The sequence below is a fragment of the Dama dama genome, chromosome X, assembly GCF_033118175.1.
Source record: "Dama dama isolate Ldn47 chromosome X, ASM3311817v1, whole genome shotgun sequence".
In the NCBI taxonomy this organism is placed as follows: Eukaryota; Metazoa; Chordata; class Mammalia; order Artiodactyla; family Cervidae; genus Dama; species Dama dama.
Genome location: NC_083714.1, coordinates 51141255 through 51158602, shown reverse-complemented (window position 1 = coordinate 51158602; position 17348 = coordinate 51141255). Strand labels below are relative to the sequence as shown.

General features: G+C 41.0%; 1 protein-coding gene across 8 annotated transcripts in view; it reads right to left on the bottom strand.

The window, feature by feature from the left end:
• The window catches only part of AFF2 (ALF transcription elongation factor 2), a 538050-nt gene that overhangs the window by 161420 nt on the left and 359282 nt on the right, over positions 1–17348 (bottom strand). For 5 of the 8 annotated variants that reach the window (XM_061135862.1, XM_061135865.1, XM_061135863.1 and 2 more), the window contains 3 exons: positions 15100–15186; positions 9254–9290; positions 8937–8970 (listed from right to left, as the gene is read on the bottom strand). In XM_061135862.1, coding sequence (XP_060991845.1) covers positions 8937–8970; positions 9254–9290; positions 15100–15186 — 158 coding nt within the window. The remainder of the gene's footprint in view (positions 1–8936; positions 8971–9253; positions 9291–15099; positions 15187–17348) is intronic. The other 3 variants (XM_061135864.1, XM_061135867.1, XM_061135868.1) reach the window with 1 other exon arrangement.

Here is a 17348-nt window from a genome sequence, read left to right as displayed (position 1 = left end):
ACCTATATTGGAAAAGTGATGTCTCTGTTTCTTAATATACAGTCTAGGTTTGTCACAGCTTTTCTTCCAAGGAGCAAGTGTCTTTTAACTTCATGGCTATAATCACCATCTGCAGTGATTTTGGAGCCCAAGAAAATAAAGTCTGTCATTGTATCCATTCTTTCCCCATCTATTTGCCATGAAGTGATGGAACTGGATGCCATGATCTTAGTTTTTGGAATGTTGAATTTTAAGTCAGTTTTTTCATTCTCTTCTTTCACCTTCAAGAGGTGATTTAGTTCCTCTTCATTTTCTGCCATTAAGATGGTGTCATCTGCATATCTGAGGTTATTGATATTTCTCCCAGCAAGCATGATTCCAGCTTGTGCTTCCTCCAGCACAGTACTTTGCATGATGTATTCTCCATATAAGTTAAATAAGCATGGTGACCATATACTGCCTTGACATACTCCTTTCCCAATTTTGAACCAGTCCATTGTTTCATGTCTAGTTCTGTTGCTTCTTGATCTGTATACAGGTTTCACATGAGGCAGGTAAGGTGGTCTGTTATTCCCATCTCTTTAAGAATTTTCCACAGTTTGTTGTGATCCACACAGCCAAAGGCTTTAGTTTAGTCAATGAAATAGAAGTAGATGTTTTTTCTGGAATTCCCTTGCTTTTTCTATGATCCAAGAGATTTTGGCAATTTGATCTCTGGTTCCTCTGCTTTTTCTAAATTCAGCTTGTACATCTGGAAGTTCTCAGTTCATGTACTGTTGAAGCTTAGCTTGAAGTATTTTGAGCATCATCTTGCTAGCATGTGAAATGAGTGCAATTGTCCAGTAGTTTGAACATTATTTGGCATTGACCTTCTTTGGGATTGGAATGATAACTGACCTTTTCCATTCCTGTGGCCACTGCTGAATTTTCCAAATTTGCTGGCATACTGAGTGCAGCACTTTAACAGCCTCATCTTTTGGGATTTGAAATAGCTCAGCTGGAATTCCATTACTTCCACTAGTTTTCTTCGCAGTAATACTTCATAAGGCCCACTTTGACTTCACATTCCAGGATGTCTGGATCTAGGTAAGTGATCACACTATCGTGGATATCTGGGTCATTAAGATCTTCTTTTTTAATAGTTCTTCTGTGTATTCTTGCCACCCCTTCTTAACCTCTTCTGTTTCTCTTAGGTCCATACCATTTCTGTCCTTTATTGTGCCCAATGTTATTTTTATTTTGGTCTCTTGCTTATTCACTTCAAGCAACTCCCACCAGCCTTATTTGTTTCACTCTCATTTACTGTTGAAAATCTCTAGGAAAACTTAGAAACAGGGTCATCAATTGATAACACTGGGAATAATTTTTAACTTTTTTAAAATAAGGTTGTAAAATAAAGCAACTTTTCAATAAAATAAAGCAATTTCCACATTGGTAAGCATGAAAGGTGATGGACAAAACTGTCATAAAAACCAACCCATTTCAGTTCTGTTCTTTTTACTTTCATATACGAAAATAGATTTCTGGAGAGAAATGTTATTGCCATCACAGGCCACCGAAATCACCCTTGTGGGAATTGCTAGGAGTGGTGAAGTCCCTTACAGGTTGGATCACTCCACCTTACCAAAGGAAGCATCTCCAGGCATGTGACAACATCTGGCTGCTGGCCCTGAGCTGAGGCATCTACAGAGTGTTCCCATGAGCACCCATGAGCGTGTTCTATGTCAGAGAGCCTGACTCAGTGACAATGTTCTGATCTAATCATATCCCTAATAGAAAGCAAATGACAGGGTCCATTTTAGTCCACACTGTGCTTGGGCTTCCCTGGTGGCACAGTGGTAAAGAACCCACCTGCCAATGCAGGAGACACAGGGTTCGATTCCTGGGTCAGGAAGATCCCCTGGAGGAGGAAATGGCTACCCACTCCAGTATTCTTGCCTGGGAAATCCCATGGACAGAGGAGCCTGGTGGGCTACAGTCCATGGGGTCACGAAGACAAATGACTGAGCATGCATCCAAGTGTTCAGTCTACTTTGGTCTGACACCAGGGCAAGATCATAGGTGGATTCCAAGGGGATGGCTTAAGTGCATGTCAAGAGTATGTGCTCTGGAGTCTGTCTGGTTGTGGTTCTGTTATTGTGGCCCATAGGGTGACTCACTCAAAATCCCTGAGTTTTGGTTTCTGCTGCTGTAGAATATAAGGTGCTGACTCCCGTGGATCTGTAAAGAGAGAAAGTTCCTGACCTGTTTGCTGTAGGTGCTCAGTGGGTAGGAGCTGGTTGAGATACTGGTGTTATCCATGGACATTTTCACTAACTTGTGAGCTCATTGGTGGGGAGTGTGCATGGTTTCACTCTGAGTTACCACCCTGCATTGCCCAGAGCCTTACATATAATAGGGGCTCAAAGTATTTTTGTTGTAAGGAATGAAATAGTGAATGAATGAATATAAATATGGATGCAAATCAGGTAGAAAAGACGACATATTTGACTTTTTCCTGAGAGAAAGAGAGATGTTTGTTTCTAATTACAGACATGTTTCAAAATCCACCTGAAACATACAAATCTTGGGCACCTGAACAAAGACACAAAAGCAAATCTGATCTTTCAAGATTTATGCTCCCTGAGCACAAACATCTATGTTTTCAGCTTTTGTAATGAAAGCAGAAATCCACAGCTCCTGTCAAAGGTGCCCCAGTTTTCAGTCTTGGCTCCCGTCAAGCACCAGCAGCTTCAATACTTCTTGACGTGCACATTGCAAATGCCAATATTGCTTGTTGTCACATTAGCCAATATACAGTCCTCAAAATAAAATCCTCTTGATGTCTGATTACTCTTCTTAAGGACCTCATGCTGATTCATTTCAAACTGTGAATTACCTTTAATTCACAGCTTGAACAGGCTGCCAAATTTTGTTTTCTCTGCTCCCAGGTGGCTGTCCCTGATGTGGTGGAGAACTTCCAAAAATACATTAAGTCCTTAGGAAAAGTTGGCATGCTCTAAGATGCAGGGCATACAAGATGGGTTAAATGCAAGAGCTGGCATATGTCTCAGTCTGAAAATTGGAATGGCTGTGACCAGTGACAGTCACCAAGATTACCAGTTTATTGGGAGAGCTTAGTTTGGCTTTTGTAAGCCTTAAACTGATTAGTGGTATTTCTAAATTCCAAGTACCAAATCATCCATTCTAGTTAAGAATTAACCTGATTATGAAAATAACAGGAATTTTCCCCTGCCTCATTACACATTTACTTTGCTCCAGAAATTATATCTAAGTAGAAGACCAATATAGTATACTAACGCATATATATGGAATTAAGTAGAAGATCAAATTAACTATTTAGGAAAGAACATATGAAATTGCTCAAATCTCAAATCAGATTCTCAAAGGAAACATTTTCCATGATGAAAGTTTTTTGTAGAAAGATGGTCAAAATTTTCATGCATGTTTTTTGTGTTTTGGAGTTCTATTGATTAAAAAAATTATTTAAAAATTCATCTAAGAAATTATGTAGCACTTGCTACTGGTCATAGCAAACTAGAAAACATTCTTATAATCTTTCTATTCCCTGTGATAATGAAAGTCTTCATACCATATAGAGAAAAGATGAGAAATAATGCTCTTTCAGTTAAATCAAGCAACTTTAACCAGGTTTGGAATCAACTTCCGCCCTTCAAGTTTGAAGGTTTTTGCCCAGGTACAAAATGCCAAATTTGGTGACCAAATCCCTGACTGCATTAGGTTACATGAGGAGGGACAACTCAGTGGGAAAAGAGAAGGCTTTGAGCATGCAAGAGCCTCTTGATGAAAGTCAAAGAGGAGAGTGAAAAAGTTGGCTTAAAGCTCAACATTCAGAAAACTAAGATCATGGCATCCGGTCCCATCACTTCATGGCAAATAGATGGGGAAACAGGGGAAACAGTAGCTGACTTTATTTTTCTGGGCTCCAAAATCATTGCAGATGGTGATTGCAGCCATGAAATTAAAAGACGCTTACTCCTTGGAAGGAAAGTTATGACCAATCTAGATAGCATATTAAAAAGCAGAGACATTACTTTGCCAACAAAGGTCCGTCTAGTCAAGGCTATGGTTTTTCCAGTGGTCATGTATGGAGAGTTGGACTATAAAGAAAGCTGAACACCGAAGATTTGATGCTTTTGAACTATGGTGTTGGAGAAGACTCTTGAGAGTCCCTTGGACTGCAAGGAGATCCAACCAGTCCATCTGAAAGGAGATCAGTCCTGGGTGTTCACTGGAAGGACTGATGTTGAAGGTGAAACTCCAATACTTTGGCCACCTGATGTAAAGAGCTGACTCATTGGCAAAGACCCTGAAGCTGGGAAAGATTGAGGGCAGGAGGAGAAGTGGACAACAGAGGATGAGATGGTTGGATGGTATCATCGACTCGATGGACATGGGTTTGGGTGGACTCCGGGAGTTGGTGATGGACAGGGAGGCCTGGCGTGCTGTGGTTCATGGGGTCACAGAGAGTCGAACATGACTGAGCAACTGAACTGAACTGAGCATGCAAGCTCTCCCATGAAGAGCAATGTAACTTATTTGGCCCTCCTGTGTACTCATAGCTAACATGTCTGTTCAAGATAAACAGATAGTTTGTCCTCCCACTGAACTGTGTATACTTCATAAGGAGGGATGATATTCTAGTGTCATTTTTCTCATCTGTAAAATGGGAATTATTGGGAGCCCCTCCAGGTTGGCATGGACTTTAGCCCACCAGGTGCCTCTGTCCACGGGATTCTCCAGGCAAGAATACTGGAATGGGTAGCCATTTCCTCCTCCAGGGGATCTTCCTGACCCAGGGATCAAACCTGGGCTTCCTGCAATGCAGGCAGATTCTTTACCATCTGAGCCACCAGGGAAGCCCTGCTAAATATAATAGGGTGGTGTATATAAAAGCACCTGGCATGAGACCTGGCACCTCACCTCACCCATGAGCCAGTGATTACTGTCACAGATGTCTACCATTCTTGTGAGAGTGTAACTTCTTTTCCTCCTATCTGGTGTTACATTCAGGAATTTGTCCATGTGGTATGCATAGCTGTCACCCACAGGTAAACTGGCCACAACTAGACTCTTTGTCAGGCCTTTCATCAACTGTCTGGGTCCATGGCTGGGAAGCTTTCAGACTTGTAGCTAGTGCCATAAATGAAGAAACTGGTTTCATGGCAAGGAAAGAGCAGACTTATGGTTACATCTACCTTTATGTTGGGCTTTTATGGAAACTATCCAGGAATTCTCAACAGCATGACCTAAAACACAGAAGATACCTGATTAAAAGGGGGTCTCCATGATTTCCAGCTGGACAGAATCCAAATGCAAACAACCAAGGATGACAAAGGAAATATCCAAACATCCATATATGGAGCTGCCATCTTCTCACCAGTCCTCACGAAACGAGCTAAAGTCAAGGAAAGACTAGAGGGATACTCTTGAGCTCATGGTTGCTGTCTGAAAATGATTTACAGGAAGAATTTGATCTGTCCCTATTCAGGATGGCTCATAAAAGACCAACAAAGTCATGTATTTTGGTGAAGTTACTGCACTGACAAATAATTGACAAGCTGATAGAGTCAACTAGATGAAGACATCTAACTCAATGAAGAAAATTCAAGTTTTTTGGATTTGATTTCCATTTTCTCCTCCATTGTTCTTTAATGGCGACATAAAGAAACTAGAAGGTAACCCATTGTCTGGGGTGTCCCTTCAATCTTTGAATCTTTTCCCTGAAATAAATGGGTGCTTTAGAGGCAGGACGGACAGGGTATCACTATAGAACTACACAACTCTACAGCCTGAGAAATACAACTTGACCTTCAATAGCCCATGTTCCACTCTTTTGGGGAAAAGAGACCTTTTTTGAAGGAGGCTAGAAACTCCACTGGATTTAGAAGACCTGGGTGAGGTCTGTTCCAAGACTATAATACAACTCTGACTTAAACAGGCCGAGGGAAACAAAACCTCCTGGGTCTTCTTTCCTCCAGAAATTATTAAGGGTTTACATTCAATGCACTTTGAGATTGAGTTGAATTACTAGAGAGTATAACTGTTTACATCTGAATTGTGACAAGCATTTGCATGTATACCAGTATGCATATATATACGTTTGTTATTTTGCCTCATGTCCCTCAAGGGGCTCTATCTCTATACTCTGAAATAAAAATAAATTCCTCCTTGATTTAAACTCAAATCCTCTGAATCTGAGGTCATTGCTTTCCCCCAATGCCATCAGTGTCATGGAACAAAGACTCAGGCCTGGATCTTGAAACTCTCTCCCAGTTGCATGCTCTGGCCTCCTGGGAAGTCAGGGTTCCAGATGGAACAGGTAGGATGTCACCACTTAGATGCACACCCTATAGAAAGCACTGTGTGTCAATGGATTATGCTGGGGTGAGAAGAGCTTCCATTCTCCCAAGGCCAGTGATCCTGTTGCATCACAGAGCCTGGTTAGTTCCGAGCTTGCACTCGGGAAACCCTGTGCTGGTGTTTTCAGTCCTGGTGCTGATCCGTGCAGTCCTTATAAACAACCCAGGCCCAAATGGAAGATCTGCATTTCGTCATTTGGGAAAATGAGGCCAAGATGAGGAAAACAATCAAGTAGCCCAGTAGCAAAGGGACTTTGATTTACAGGGCTCCCATGTCTTCCTACTGCAGTGAGGGCTAGGGGCTTGCCCAGGACATTCGTAAGCCTTAGGAGGGTATCTCTCCTGCAGAAGGGCTGTCTTGGGGCTGCTTCCCACCAACCTCCAGCCACTAACAGTCTCTCTACATGCAGGATGTTCTCAGATGCCTGGAGGATGATCTTGCCAGATGAAAAAGCCTAGAAACTGACTTCAAAAGCACAGTGTAGTAAAATAAGGGAGAATGACCATAATGGCTAAGTTGATAATAATTTGGAAGCTGAAAGTGAAAATACTTATTATAGCTCTGATCTGTCCTGTGTTAAACCTATACCCTACCACAAGAAGGTCATTTATTCCAGCTGGAGTCTGACAAACAATGCTTTGACTTTAGATCAAGCAACTAAAAGAAGAGCAGTTCACTCATTAAACAGACTCAGTGTCTTCCAGCTTTATTGACAATGCCTATAGAGCACATTAGCCCTACTAAATGCACTGTATACCCAGTGCTACCGTCTGGAGATGCAGCCTCTAGCTATAAACCACAATTGACAAGTTTATTTCTGTTAGTTACAAACTACTGAAATACTGCATTTTATGGTCTATATGGAAATCAGCATATTTCACAGCAGGAGCCTAAAACTCTTGCTTTAGGAGCAGAATCATTTGACAATGGAAAAAATATTCTTATATGTTTTCATGTTGGGAAACCTGCACTGATTTCCTGAATGCTTGAGTGCGTGTTTTTTTTGTTTTTGTTTTTGTTTTTTTTTGTGTGTGTGTGAATTATACTCGCTTTGGAATAAGAGTGGAGCAAGTTAGGAGTAGAGGTAAGGAGAATAAGGTTTATTGTCTACTAGGATAACAAGGGGGAGGTCAATGCAAAATGATGACTCGAAAAGCTGGAATGAACAATATCAAAGATGATTTTGGGACTTCCCTGGTGGTCCAATGGTTAAGAATCCATCTTCCAATGCAGGGGACCTAGGTTTGACCCTTAGTTGGGGAACTAAGATCCCACCTGCCATGGGGCAACTAAGCTTGTGTACCACAACTACTAAGTCCATGCAATTTGGAGCCTGTAAGCCACAACTTGAGAGAAATTCAAGCACCACAACAAGGACCCAACACAGCCAAAAAAAAAAAAAAAAAAAAAAAGATTTCAATTACCACATTTTCATGTAATTTGGCCCTTAAATCAAGGTTATAGTTTTATTTTACCCTTGTCTCTTTCTTTTTCCCTGGATTCTTTAAATGGAGAATTCTTGGGTATTGAAATGGAACCTTGACTTATAAGGCACAGATCAGGCCAGAAAACCAAATAAGAGGACTGATGATGAGGTCAGCGTTTTGAGGAATTTAGTACTAAACAGAACCAAGACCATGGAAATGCCACTGACTTTCTCAGAGCCTTGGTCTATTTGGGAGTCATTCCCAGTTGCTTTATGCAATTATTCGTGGTCTTCCAAAAGGTGAGCAATTCACTTCAAGTGTGCCATTAGGCCACTCAAATGACATACATTATTTCATTTTGAAAATTTTCAAGTATGTGACTATTACTCACACAGAAAAGTTGGCTTCCATTTTCTATTATTAGGAATGAAAGAAGTTGTGAGAGAACTACTCCCTTGATACACTCTTGGACAAATGGATATTACAAAATCTACAATAGTTAATCTGAGGAAATTGGTTTCTCCAGGCCCCTCCTTCAGTGAACATTAATAAAAAATGAAGACAGCGTGGAGTGAATTGCAGGGCTCTGGCTTCTGAACTTCAACCTAGTATCATGCAATCTCTTATTCCATCTCTTGCTGGCTGCCCTTGTTTATCTTTAATATACAGTCACCAGATGACCTGTGAACAGCGAGGTCGCAGGCTGACTGGCCAGAACAATGCACTCAAGCCCTCATGTTCAATCAAGGCTACTTAGGCGGCTTCTTTCTCCATCCTACTCAGTGGTGGCCAAATGTTACATAAAGATGTCTGTGGCTGGAGTGACACAATGCTCAAACAAGTAGACAACTGAAGAATCACAGTTCAAACAACTCAAGAATCACAGTTATTTTTGACCCAGCTTGTATCTACAATGCTAGAGAGCCTAATGGTGATTTCATTCATTTTGGCTGTTATGGCTTATTGTGGGAAGTCTCATTCTCCCCTCTAATCACACTCCACATTGTTAAGAGGCAAGTTTCCTGTTTTCAAGGAGCAGCAGAGAGAACAAGATTTGCTCAGCACCAAAGCACATTTTCCTTGCCAAATGCCCCTGAAGAAGCTTGTTTCAGAAACCTGAATACTTGGGACTTGAACAGTACTCACTTTGTAGACGCTCTGCTGGTCGGGTCACTCCACTCTGAAAAGAAAGCGCACAGACATTTACCATCCATGTTTTCTACTGTCAAATAATTCTGAACAATATTGGTCTTGAACATGCAGCCCTTCCAGTTATACTTTTCACAGAATCCGGCCATGTACAACAGATGAATTAAAAAGGAAACCAATTGGATATATCACAATGTGACTTTTTCTTGTTGTTATTTCATGTTTTCATGATATTAGGTAGGAAAGAGAAGAAAGTGAGGGAGGAGAGGAGATAATGGCTTTGGCCAAGGAAGATTTTTTTTCAAAACACTTACTTTGTAAGGCAAATCCTGGAGTCAGATGTTGGGATTCCTATAAGGAAGAACATAGACAATACAAACATTAGTTAAATGATACAAAGGAAACAAAAGGTCTCTTTGTTATTGCTGAAGATATAACTTGACTAATGTTGGCAAATAGGAAACCACTGTTAAGGAGTCCATTAATTAGGCTACTGTCTGTAGCTCTACTTAAAGGATAGACATTTGCCAGCTAAACCTGCTACAACTTGACCACAAGTGCCATTTTATCAGAATTACACATAAGACTGGTATCTGTTTGGAAATGTGTGCAATGTGGGAACAAATGACCCATGTGTGTGAGATTCAAATGTATAATTTCTCACTTAGCTAGGCAACGATGGCTCTCTGGAAGTAAAGGGGACTCGTTTCAAACAAAGGATCATGACTTTGGTAGAGGTATAAATAACACTGTAATTAACAGACTGGCTCAATTGTCCCATTTTATAGAAACAACTCCAATTTTCCACCTTGACGGTGACACATATGCAATAGATGTCTCTTATTTTTACAAGAAGAGTGTTCTTAAAACTTCATTGCAAAGTCACAGATGTATAGGGAGCAATTCCAACTACGCGAGTGGAGCGCATGATCTAAAGAGATTTCAATTTTACTTGAAAGTCACCCTCAATGTGACTTATAAGTGTGTTAAGAAATCTGCACACATCAGGCCTTCTGAGAGCATGGACACATGTGTGGAGGAAGGAGGGAATTTCAAAGGCAAAGCAAGTCTTTCCAACCAGAGACCATGAATTCAAATAAATACAAGAATTAGTTATATAAAGAACATACACACACGCACACATAGACACACAAATATGTCTACATAACTGACTCACTTTGCTGTTCATGTAAAACTAACACAACATTGTAAATCAACTATAATTCAAATAAAAAATTATTTAAAAGAATTATATCAATCTTCTGCAAGTAATCTATTCTTTAAGCTTAATCTTACCACCCTATAGAGTAAAAATAAGATCACAGCATACTGTTATGTAAGAGAAGTGAGCTAGAATGATGATGATGCTGTGTTTAATTTGAAAGTGAGTTTTCCAATCTATGTAGCATGATTCTATTACCCAAGACACTTATCTTCTGGCATGATTACCACACCAGAAGATGAGCAGAAACTCCACAAGACATGGGAAAGGCCTCTCAAGCAAAGGGCTGACACTAAGTCCAGGTAGTTTGCTGCTCAAAGGCTTCTCCACCCAACACTGCCATCCTTTCCCCAGTCTGCTAGACAACTGACTTTTGACTAAAGACCCTAACAGGCTTCACCATTTGATTCCCACCCCTTAGCAAATTATACATGATGAGGAAGGGGAAACATTTCTAAAAACACAGCCACTAGAAACATTGAGATGTGAAACCTGACAGCACAGGGGGCCAAAGCAAATGACACAGCACAGTCAGAACTGAAAATACACCAGAGTCTATGGCCATTTAATACACAGGCAAGCATTCCTAGCCACGCCAATAGCTCCTGAGGACACAATTACAGCATAGTATAATATTACTTGGACTTCCCTGGTGGCTGAGATGGTAAAGAATCTGCCTGCAATGTGGGAGACCTGGGTTCGATCCCTGGGCTGGGAAGATGCCCTCGAGGAGGACATTGCAACCCACTCCAGTATTCTTGCCTGGAGAATCCCATGGACAGAGGGGTTTGATGGGCTACAGTCCATGGGGTCGCAAAGAGTCAGACACAACTGAGTGACAAAGCAAATAATATTACAGCATGCTACAATAACTAAGGGCTTCCCTTGTGGCTCAGCTGGTAAAGAATTCGCCTGCAATGAGGAAGACCTGGGTTCAATCCCTGGGTTGGGAAGATCCCCTGGAGAAAGGGAAGGCTACCCACTCCAGTATTCTGGCCTGGAGAATTCCATGGACTCTATAGTCCATGGGGTTGCAAACAGTTGGACATGACTCAGCAACTGAACTGAACTGACAGATGGAAGGATAGCCTTTTGTTATCCAAGAATTTCAGTTATCCAGAGCATCACATTTCCCAGAGTGCCAAACAAATGAGGAGTTAACCATTTGTCCATAACTATATGCTCATTATTTTTAAAAAAGATTTCATTACAATTGTATAGGACAAGTTTGGTCTTGCATAGCTTCAGGAATCAAACAACAACATTCAGAGTCAAATAAATGATATCTCTGATTATGGCCAGCCTTTATACTGCTCCCAGAAATCTGGACTGAGTTTTTACCCTTCATCTATGTATCATGGACATCAGACCCAAATAGTCAGTTGTTCGAGGCTTCAGAGCAGTGATGCATGAAACAAATTGGAGGGTTATATTTTTGAGTGAATTTGAGTCAACTGTGTTATGTATTCTTGATACAGTTTTTAATGTTTAGCTGGGTAAGACTGTTTCAAACCAGAATTCCAAACCAATGAAACATCTTTAGATACTACCCAAGTTCCTTTGCATACATACCCAATCCTGACTGAAAAATAGCTTGGTCGTGGGAAGAATTTGTATTGTTCATACAGCAATTGTTGATGTACATCATACAATTCTTTTTAAATGTCTGACTTTGATCTGTGCATTTCTTGCATGGACATGTCACACAGATAATTTTAGGAGTAGAATATAACAATGCCAAAATGTTTTCACAAACTTATGTCAGGCTATTTTAAATAATAGCCTTAATCATAAAATCAGAGGCTCCTGTAGGATTTAGATTCTAGAGCAGGGGCTGGCAAACCTCTCCTATAAAGGACCAGTTAGTAAATATTTTAGGCTTTGAGGGGCCTATATTCTCTGTCATAACTATCTAACCCTGCCATTGTAGTGTGATAGCAGTCATCGATAACACGTACTTGAATTGATGTGGTTAGATTCCATGAAAGCTTGATTTATAGACACTGAAATTTGAGTTCCATATCACTCATAGCATCTCATAGCATTCATATTACTAGTAATTTTCATATTCTTTTTCTTTGGAAAATCTTAACCATTTAAAAATCTAAAAAGCCATGGGCTGTCATTTGCCAACTTCTGTCTAAAGGGACTTTCCCCAGGGGACATTACTAGTTCCCTCAATGTGGCATAGAGTTTTTCTATTTTCCATCTGAAAATGTGGCATTTCAATTTGAGATGGATAAGTAAATTTCACTAAGTTGAGGATTTTCAAGCGTATTGGTTTTTGTAAGTTTATAGAATCATAGATTATCTGGCCTGAAAAATCCACTGGGATTACACATAGCACACATGTTCATGCACGCACACACACACAGTACAAATGAGGAAACTGATGCTTAGAAGAACTTGAACAGAACCACACAGCCAGCAAATGGCAGAACCAGGATTAAGAACAGCCAGGTCTGCAGCTCCTAAGACCCTTTCCTCCATGAAAGCTCTGTAGTGAAAGGAAGAAATGGATGCTTTCTGAGAGGGTGGTGTCACCTAGGCCTGGTGCAAGCACAAGGAAAGGACCAGCACCCCAGGCACACATATTTGCTGGGGAACACCCGTGTTTTGGAAGATGGGATCTGAACCGGTGCATCTATAAACTGGTATGATAAACATATCACTAAGACACCCAGAACTAAAGACAGGCTCACTCATTTATTAGCTGAGTGATTCTGAGCACATTACTTGACTGTGTGCCTCAGCTTTCTCCTCTGTAAACTAGGGATAGTCAAATTCAATATAGTGCATGTGTATATGCTAAATCACTTCAGCAGTGTCTGACTCTTTTGCAAACCATGGACTGTAGCCCAACAGGCTCCTCTGTCCATGGAATTTCCCAGGCAAGAATATTAGAGTGCATAGCCACTCCCTTCTCCAGGGGATCTTCCTGACCTAGGGATTGAACCTGGTCTCCTGAACTGCCAGTGGATTCTTTACCACTGAGCCACCAGGAAATCCATCAGTATAGTGAGGATTGAATTATTTACTATGTAGTCAGTGCTCAGAACCAAGTGAGGCACACAACAGCATTATATGCTCTGTTCATGTTGTTATTATTATTTAAAATGTACTTTTCTTTCAAATCAACATTTTGGCAGGAATCAAGGGAAACAAAAGAGTGGGTGGGTAGCCATACTGGTTTCACCATTTTATCCCATTTACATCTAGCTTTATCATGGGGTTGATGGTAGCACAGATAATTGACAGAAAATGCAGATCAGGCCTGATTCCAAATTTTGCACTTACTATAAAAGCCCATTTCAACAACCAGTTCTATTGTAAACACTTGCAAATGTCAAAATTGTGAATTGCATGAATTATCTGCAACATTGGAAAATTACAGCTGAAAACACTGCAATCACTGTACAAGCATTGGATTCAACACCTGAATTGATCGCTTGGCTGTGATGCCAGGGAGGAGGATATCAAACCCAGGGCAGCCTGACCATGGAGAGTTGGACTTCAGGAAGTAATGATACACCCCAGACCCTGCTCACTTAGTTCTGATCCCTTTCAAAGGTGGAAGGGGATGATTAAATGCAGTTTAGGCCAATGTTGCTCTCAAAACAGTGACTCTAAAATTAAAGGATGTGATTGGGTTTCTCTTACAAATAAAGTCCAATATCCTTGGTTGGCATTCAAGGCCTTTCCCAGAGATGCACTTATGTGCCTGGGGTTCACTTGAAACCATAATAGTCTACATCCCACCGTGATCTCTCTAGGTGCCTTGCTCTCCTGTTCTGCACAGAGTGTCCTTCTCTTGGGCCCTTCTCCACCTGTCAAAGTTGTAAGCAGCTTCCAGGTGATGTCACCTCTAAGCACTTGGTCACCGCCCCAGGGAGTATGAGATCCTTCTCAGGGCCTTTATTCTCTATGAAGGCACATGCTACATTGCTTTGTCATTTCATGTTTTTCTTCATCCCTAACTTTATTGTATTTCCTCGGTAAGTGGTTTCTGAATAAATGGATGGATGGGTGGATGGACAGATGGGTGGATGGGTGGGTAGGTAGATGGCTGAACAGATGGATGGATGGGTGGGTGAGTGGGTAGATGAATAGGTAGATGGATGGATGAGTGGATGGATGGATGGGTGGGTGGGTGGATGGAAGGGTGGGTGGATGGATGGATGGATGGGTGGTTAGGTGGATGGGTGAATGGATGGATGGCTGGATGGGTGGGTAGATGAATAGATGAGTGGATGGATGGATGGATAGATGGCTAATTGGATGGGAGAAAGGAAAATGTTATTTTTTCTTTTAAAATGTGTTATTGGAATATCCACATCTACTCAGGCATTTTAAAAAATAATGGTGAGAAAAAATTCTTACTGAGAGCAAGTGAGGAAAAAATTTATATGAAACACTTGACATATATGTTTCATATATTTCATTTATATGAAACACTTGACAGTTCTACACTAGAACTGTAGGAGAAAAGGTTCTGTCAATACGATTTGTTGGTATGTGAAAATTTGTCTGCTTGTGGGCGAGGACTAGAAGTGATACATGAAAGTGAAAACTGATCCATTAGGCTGAAGAGTACTGGGATTTTTAATTAAAACAGTGTGGGATGTTGTTCCATCATCTATTGGGTCTTTCTTAAGGGGTGAGTTCACGCCTCTCTCTGGTCCATCAGCTCTGGGGACAGTAGCTCAGCCAGTGGTGGTGCTCTAGGAATAATGACCTATAAGCCTGCATCTGGTGGACATTGTCTTAAAGATACTCTTTCAATAAATATGCTATTTGTATTAACATCCTGAGGGACACGAAAGAGTCTAGATTTTATGGTGGTAGAACACCAAGGCCATTTCTGTTTTTAAGATTCCAATGGAAAGATTGGTATAACTGACATCATAGCAAGGGAAATGGAGCAAGAAGATCACTGACCTGTCCTGGAATGGAAAGTGTGCTCTGCTCAGAATTTCCGGGAGTATGCATGGCAGTGAGAGGAGTAGGCCAGGGATGGGTCATCTCCTGATGAGGAAAAACAAAGCAACTTTATTCGCAGGAACTTCAAAAAATGAAACACTTTCTTGGCACTAAACATGGTAGGCCCTTTCTATATACTTACTGACTTAATTGGCTTAAATTTTTTCGGGGGAACTTAAAGTCATTCGGTCCATTCCCCTGCTCCACACTGCTGCTTAAAGCCTATCTTTGAGACAAAGGGCCATTCCACATCCACTTGTACATTGCCAGTGATGGGGAGCTCACTACTATTCAAAGCAGCCAGTCTCATGTTCAGACAGCCTGATCACACTATTCTTTCCAGCCGGGAACTAAAAATCTTTCTCCTGAGAAGTTCTACCTCGGGATTGCCCTTTGGAGCCACACAGAACACATCATTTCTTCTTTCTCCTGACAAGCTGTTGGAAGACAGCTTGGTGCCATCTTTTCTCCAGTTGGAGACATTGGAAACTTGTTCATTCATTGATAGGGAACCTTCAACTTCTCTTCTAATGCCTGAATTCTGCATTCTGTCAACTATCTCAGGTGCTCCCAGGAGGGACTCAGGACTGCCTGGGGCTTTTCTGACTCATGGTCTCCTGTTTCAGATGTGATCTTCCAGCTCAGAGAAGGGCAGCACGATCACCACCCTCATCCTGGATGCTCTGATACTCATTTCTCTTGATGTAGCCTAACTGTTAGTGACAGGTTTAGGACCATGCTATTGACACAGTGTGTTTGTGAGCTGAAGTCTTAATGTTGGCACAGCCCCTGCCAGCACTCTCCACTAGCAGAGAGGGTACCTCCTCAGTTATTTTAGACACTCGCTTTGAAAAGAGGTGCTGTTCAAATCTTGCTGGAGTCTTAGGACTCATGGTACTTTCCCCGAATAGTGAGGATAATTAAATCACAAGCTCCATATCCCAGGAGAGATGACAAAGTTTGTGAAGCTGGACGGTGCCAGCCTATGCTGGATTCATCAAACATTTTGGTATATGGACATTAAATCTAAAAATCAATGTAACGATGGAAATAAAGGCAAACTTGGGAGGAGGGGATCAAAGTTTATGAAAGGCCTTTTTAATGAGTCAGTTACATAATACTTTTCCCCAATCTTTATGGGTAACATAATTAGTCATTTCAAAGGTAATATTAATAAGAACTCTCAGGTAGCACTAAACCATGTTTTTTCCCCCCCTTCTATAATTATCCAGTTCAAAAAGAGTCTTTGATGTCTGAAGAGCTGTAATGCAAGGAGATACTTCACAGATTCATTCACAGTGGAACCGCTGAAGCAGAATTTGTAAGTATGATTCAGAGGAGCCCTGACACAGATTGGATTCTACCTGGCACTATTTAAAAGGAGGCAGTAAGTACATTAAAAATGCATACCAGATTTAGAGGGGATGCTTAACCTACTTAAAAGATAGACTATTTCCAAGTGTTTTCGAGTTGTGCATTTGTATGCAGTTGATAACATTCATGACAAATGCTGCTTATGTATTCATCAAAACTAGTCCAAAGTAACTATACACGACAACAGCTTCAAGCTGAATTCTAGTTACTCTGTGTCTTTAAAATACACAATGATTTCTTTGAAAATTTAGATAGTGTTTCCTGAGTAAGACTGGTCTTCTCCAATATTAGTCTCATAATTTAAAAGACACAGGTCCTACTGAGACAGTAAGCCCCAGCTTGGGATAGGAGTATTGTTTCTTCAGCAACCGGGGAGAAAGCTTTGATCAATGAGAAACGTAGTTATCCATCCCTTTCCACCACTGGCTTTAGAAGGTTTATTCAAAGGTATTTCAGACACCTAGATGGATGACTCACTTCTTGAAGGTGTACCTTCTCCCTCAGGTCTGCTATATTTACTTAGTGGCAGAATTTGATCCTGAATTACTGTTGGAGTGTATTTCTCTGCTGGCCAGTCCACATGAAGCTGCATATACTTGCACATTTTCAATGACGACTGAGTCACTGAAATCGTGAGCTTTCATGAAACGGCAAGCTGGCTCCATGGTACCATCGATGCATTTGATTACGACAGGGAGGAGGCAGCTTAAAGGAATATAATTTCCTGAAAGACTATCTTCAGCAAGGAACCTTGGCACAAGCTCTTCTGCTTCTCAAAATGAGTTAGACCTAGAACGTGTGCGAAGCTCACAGCAGGTTTTTCATTGTTATTC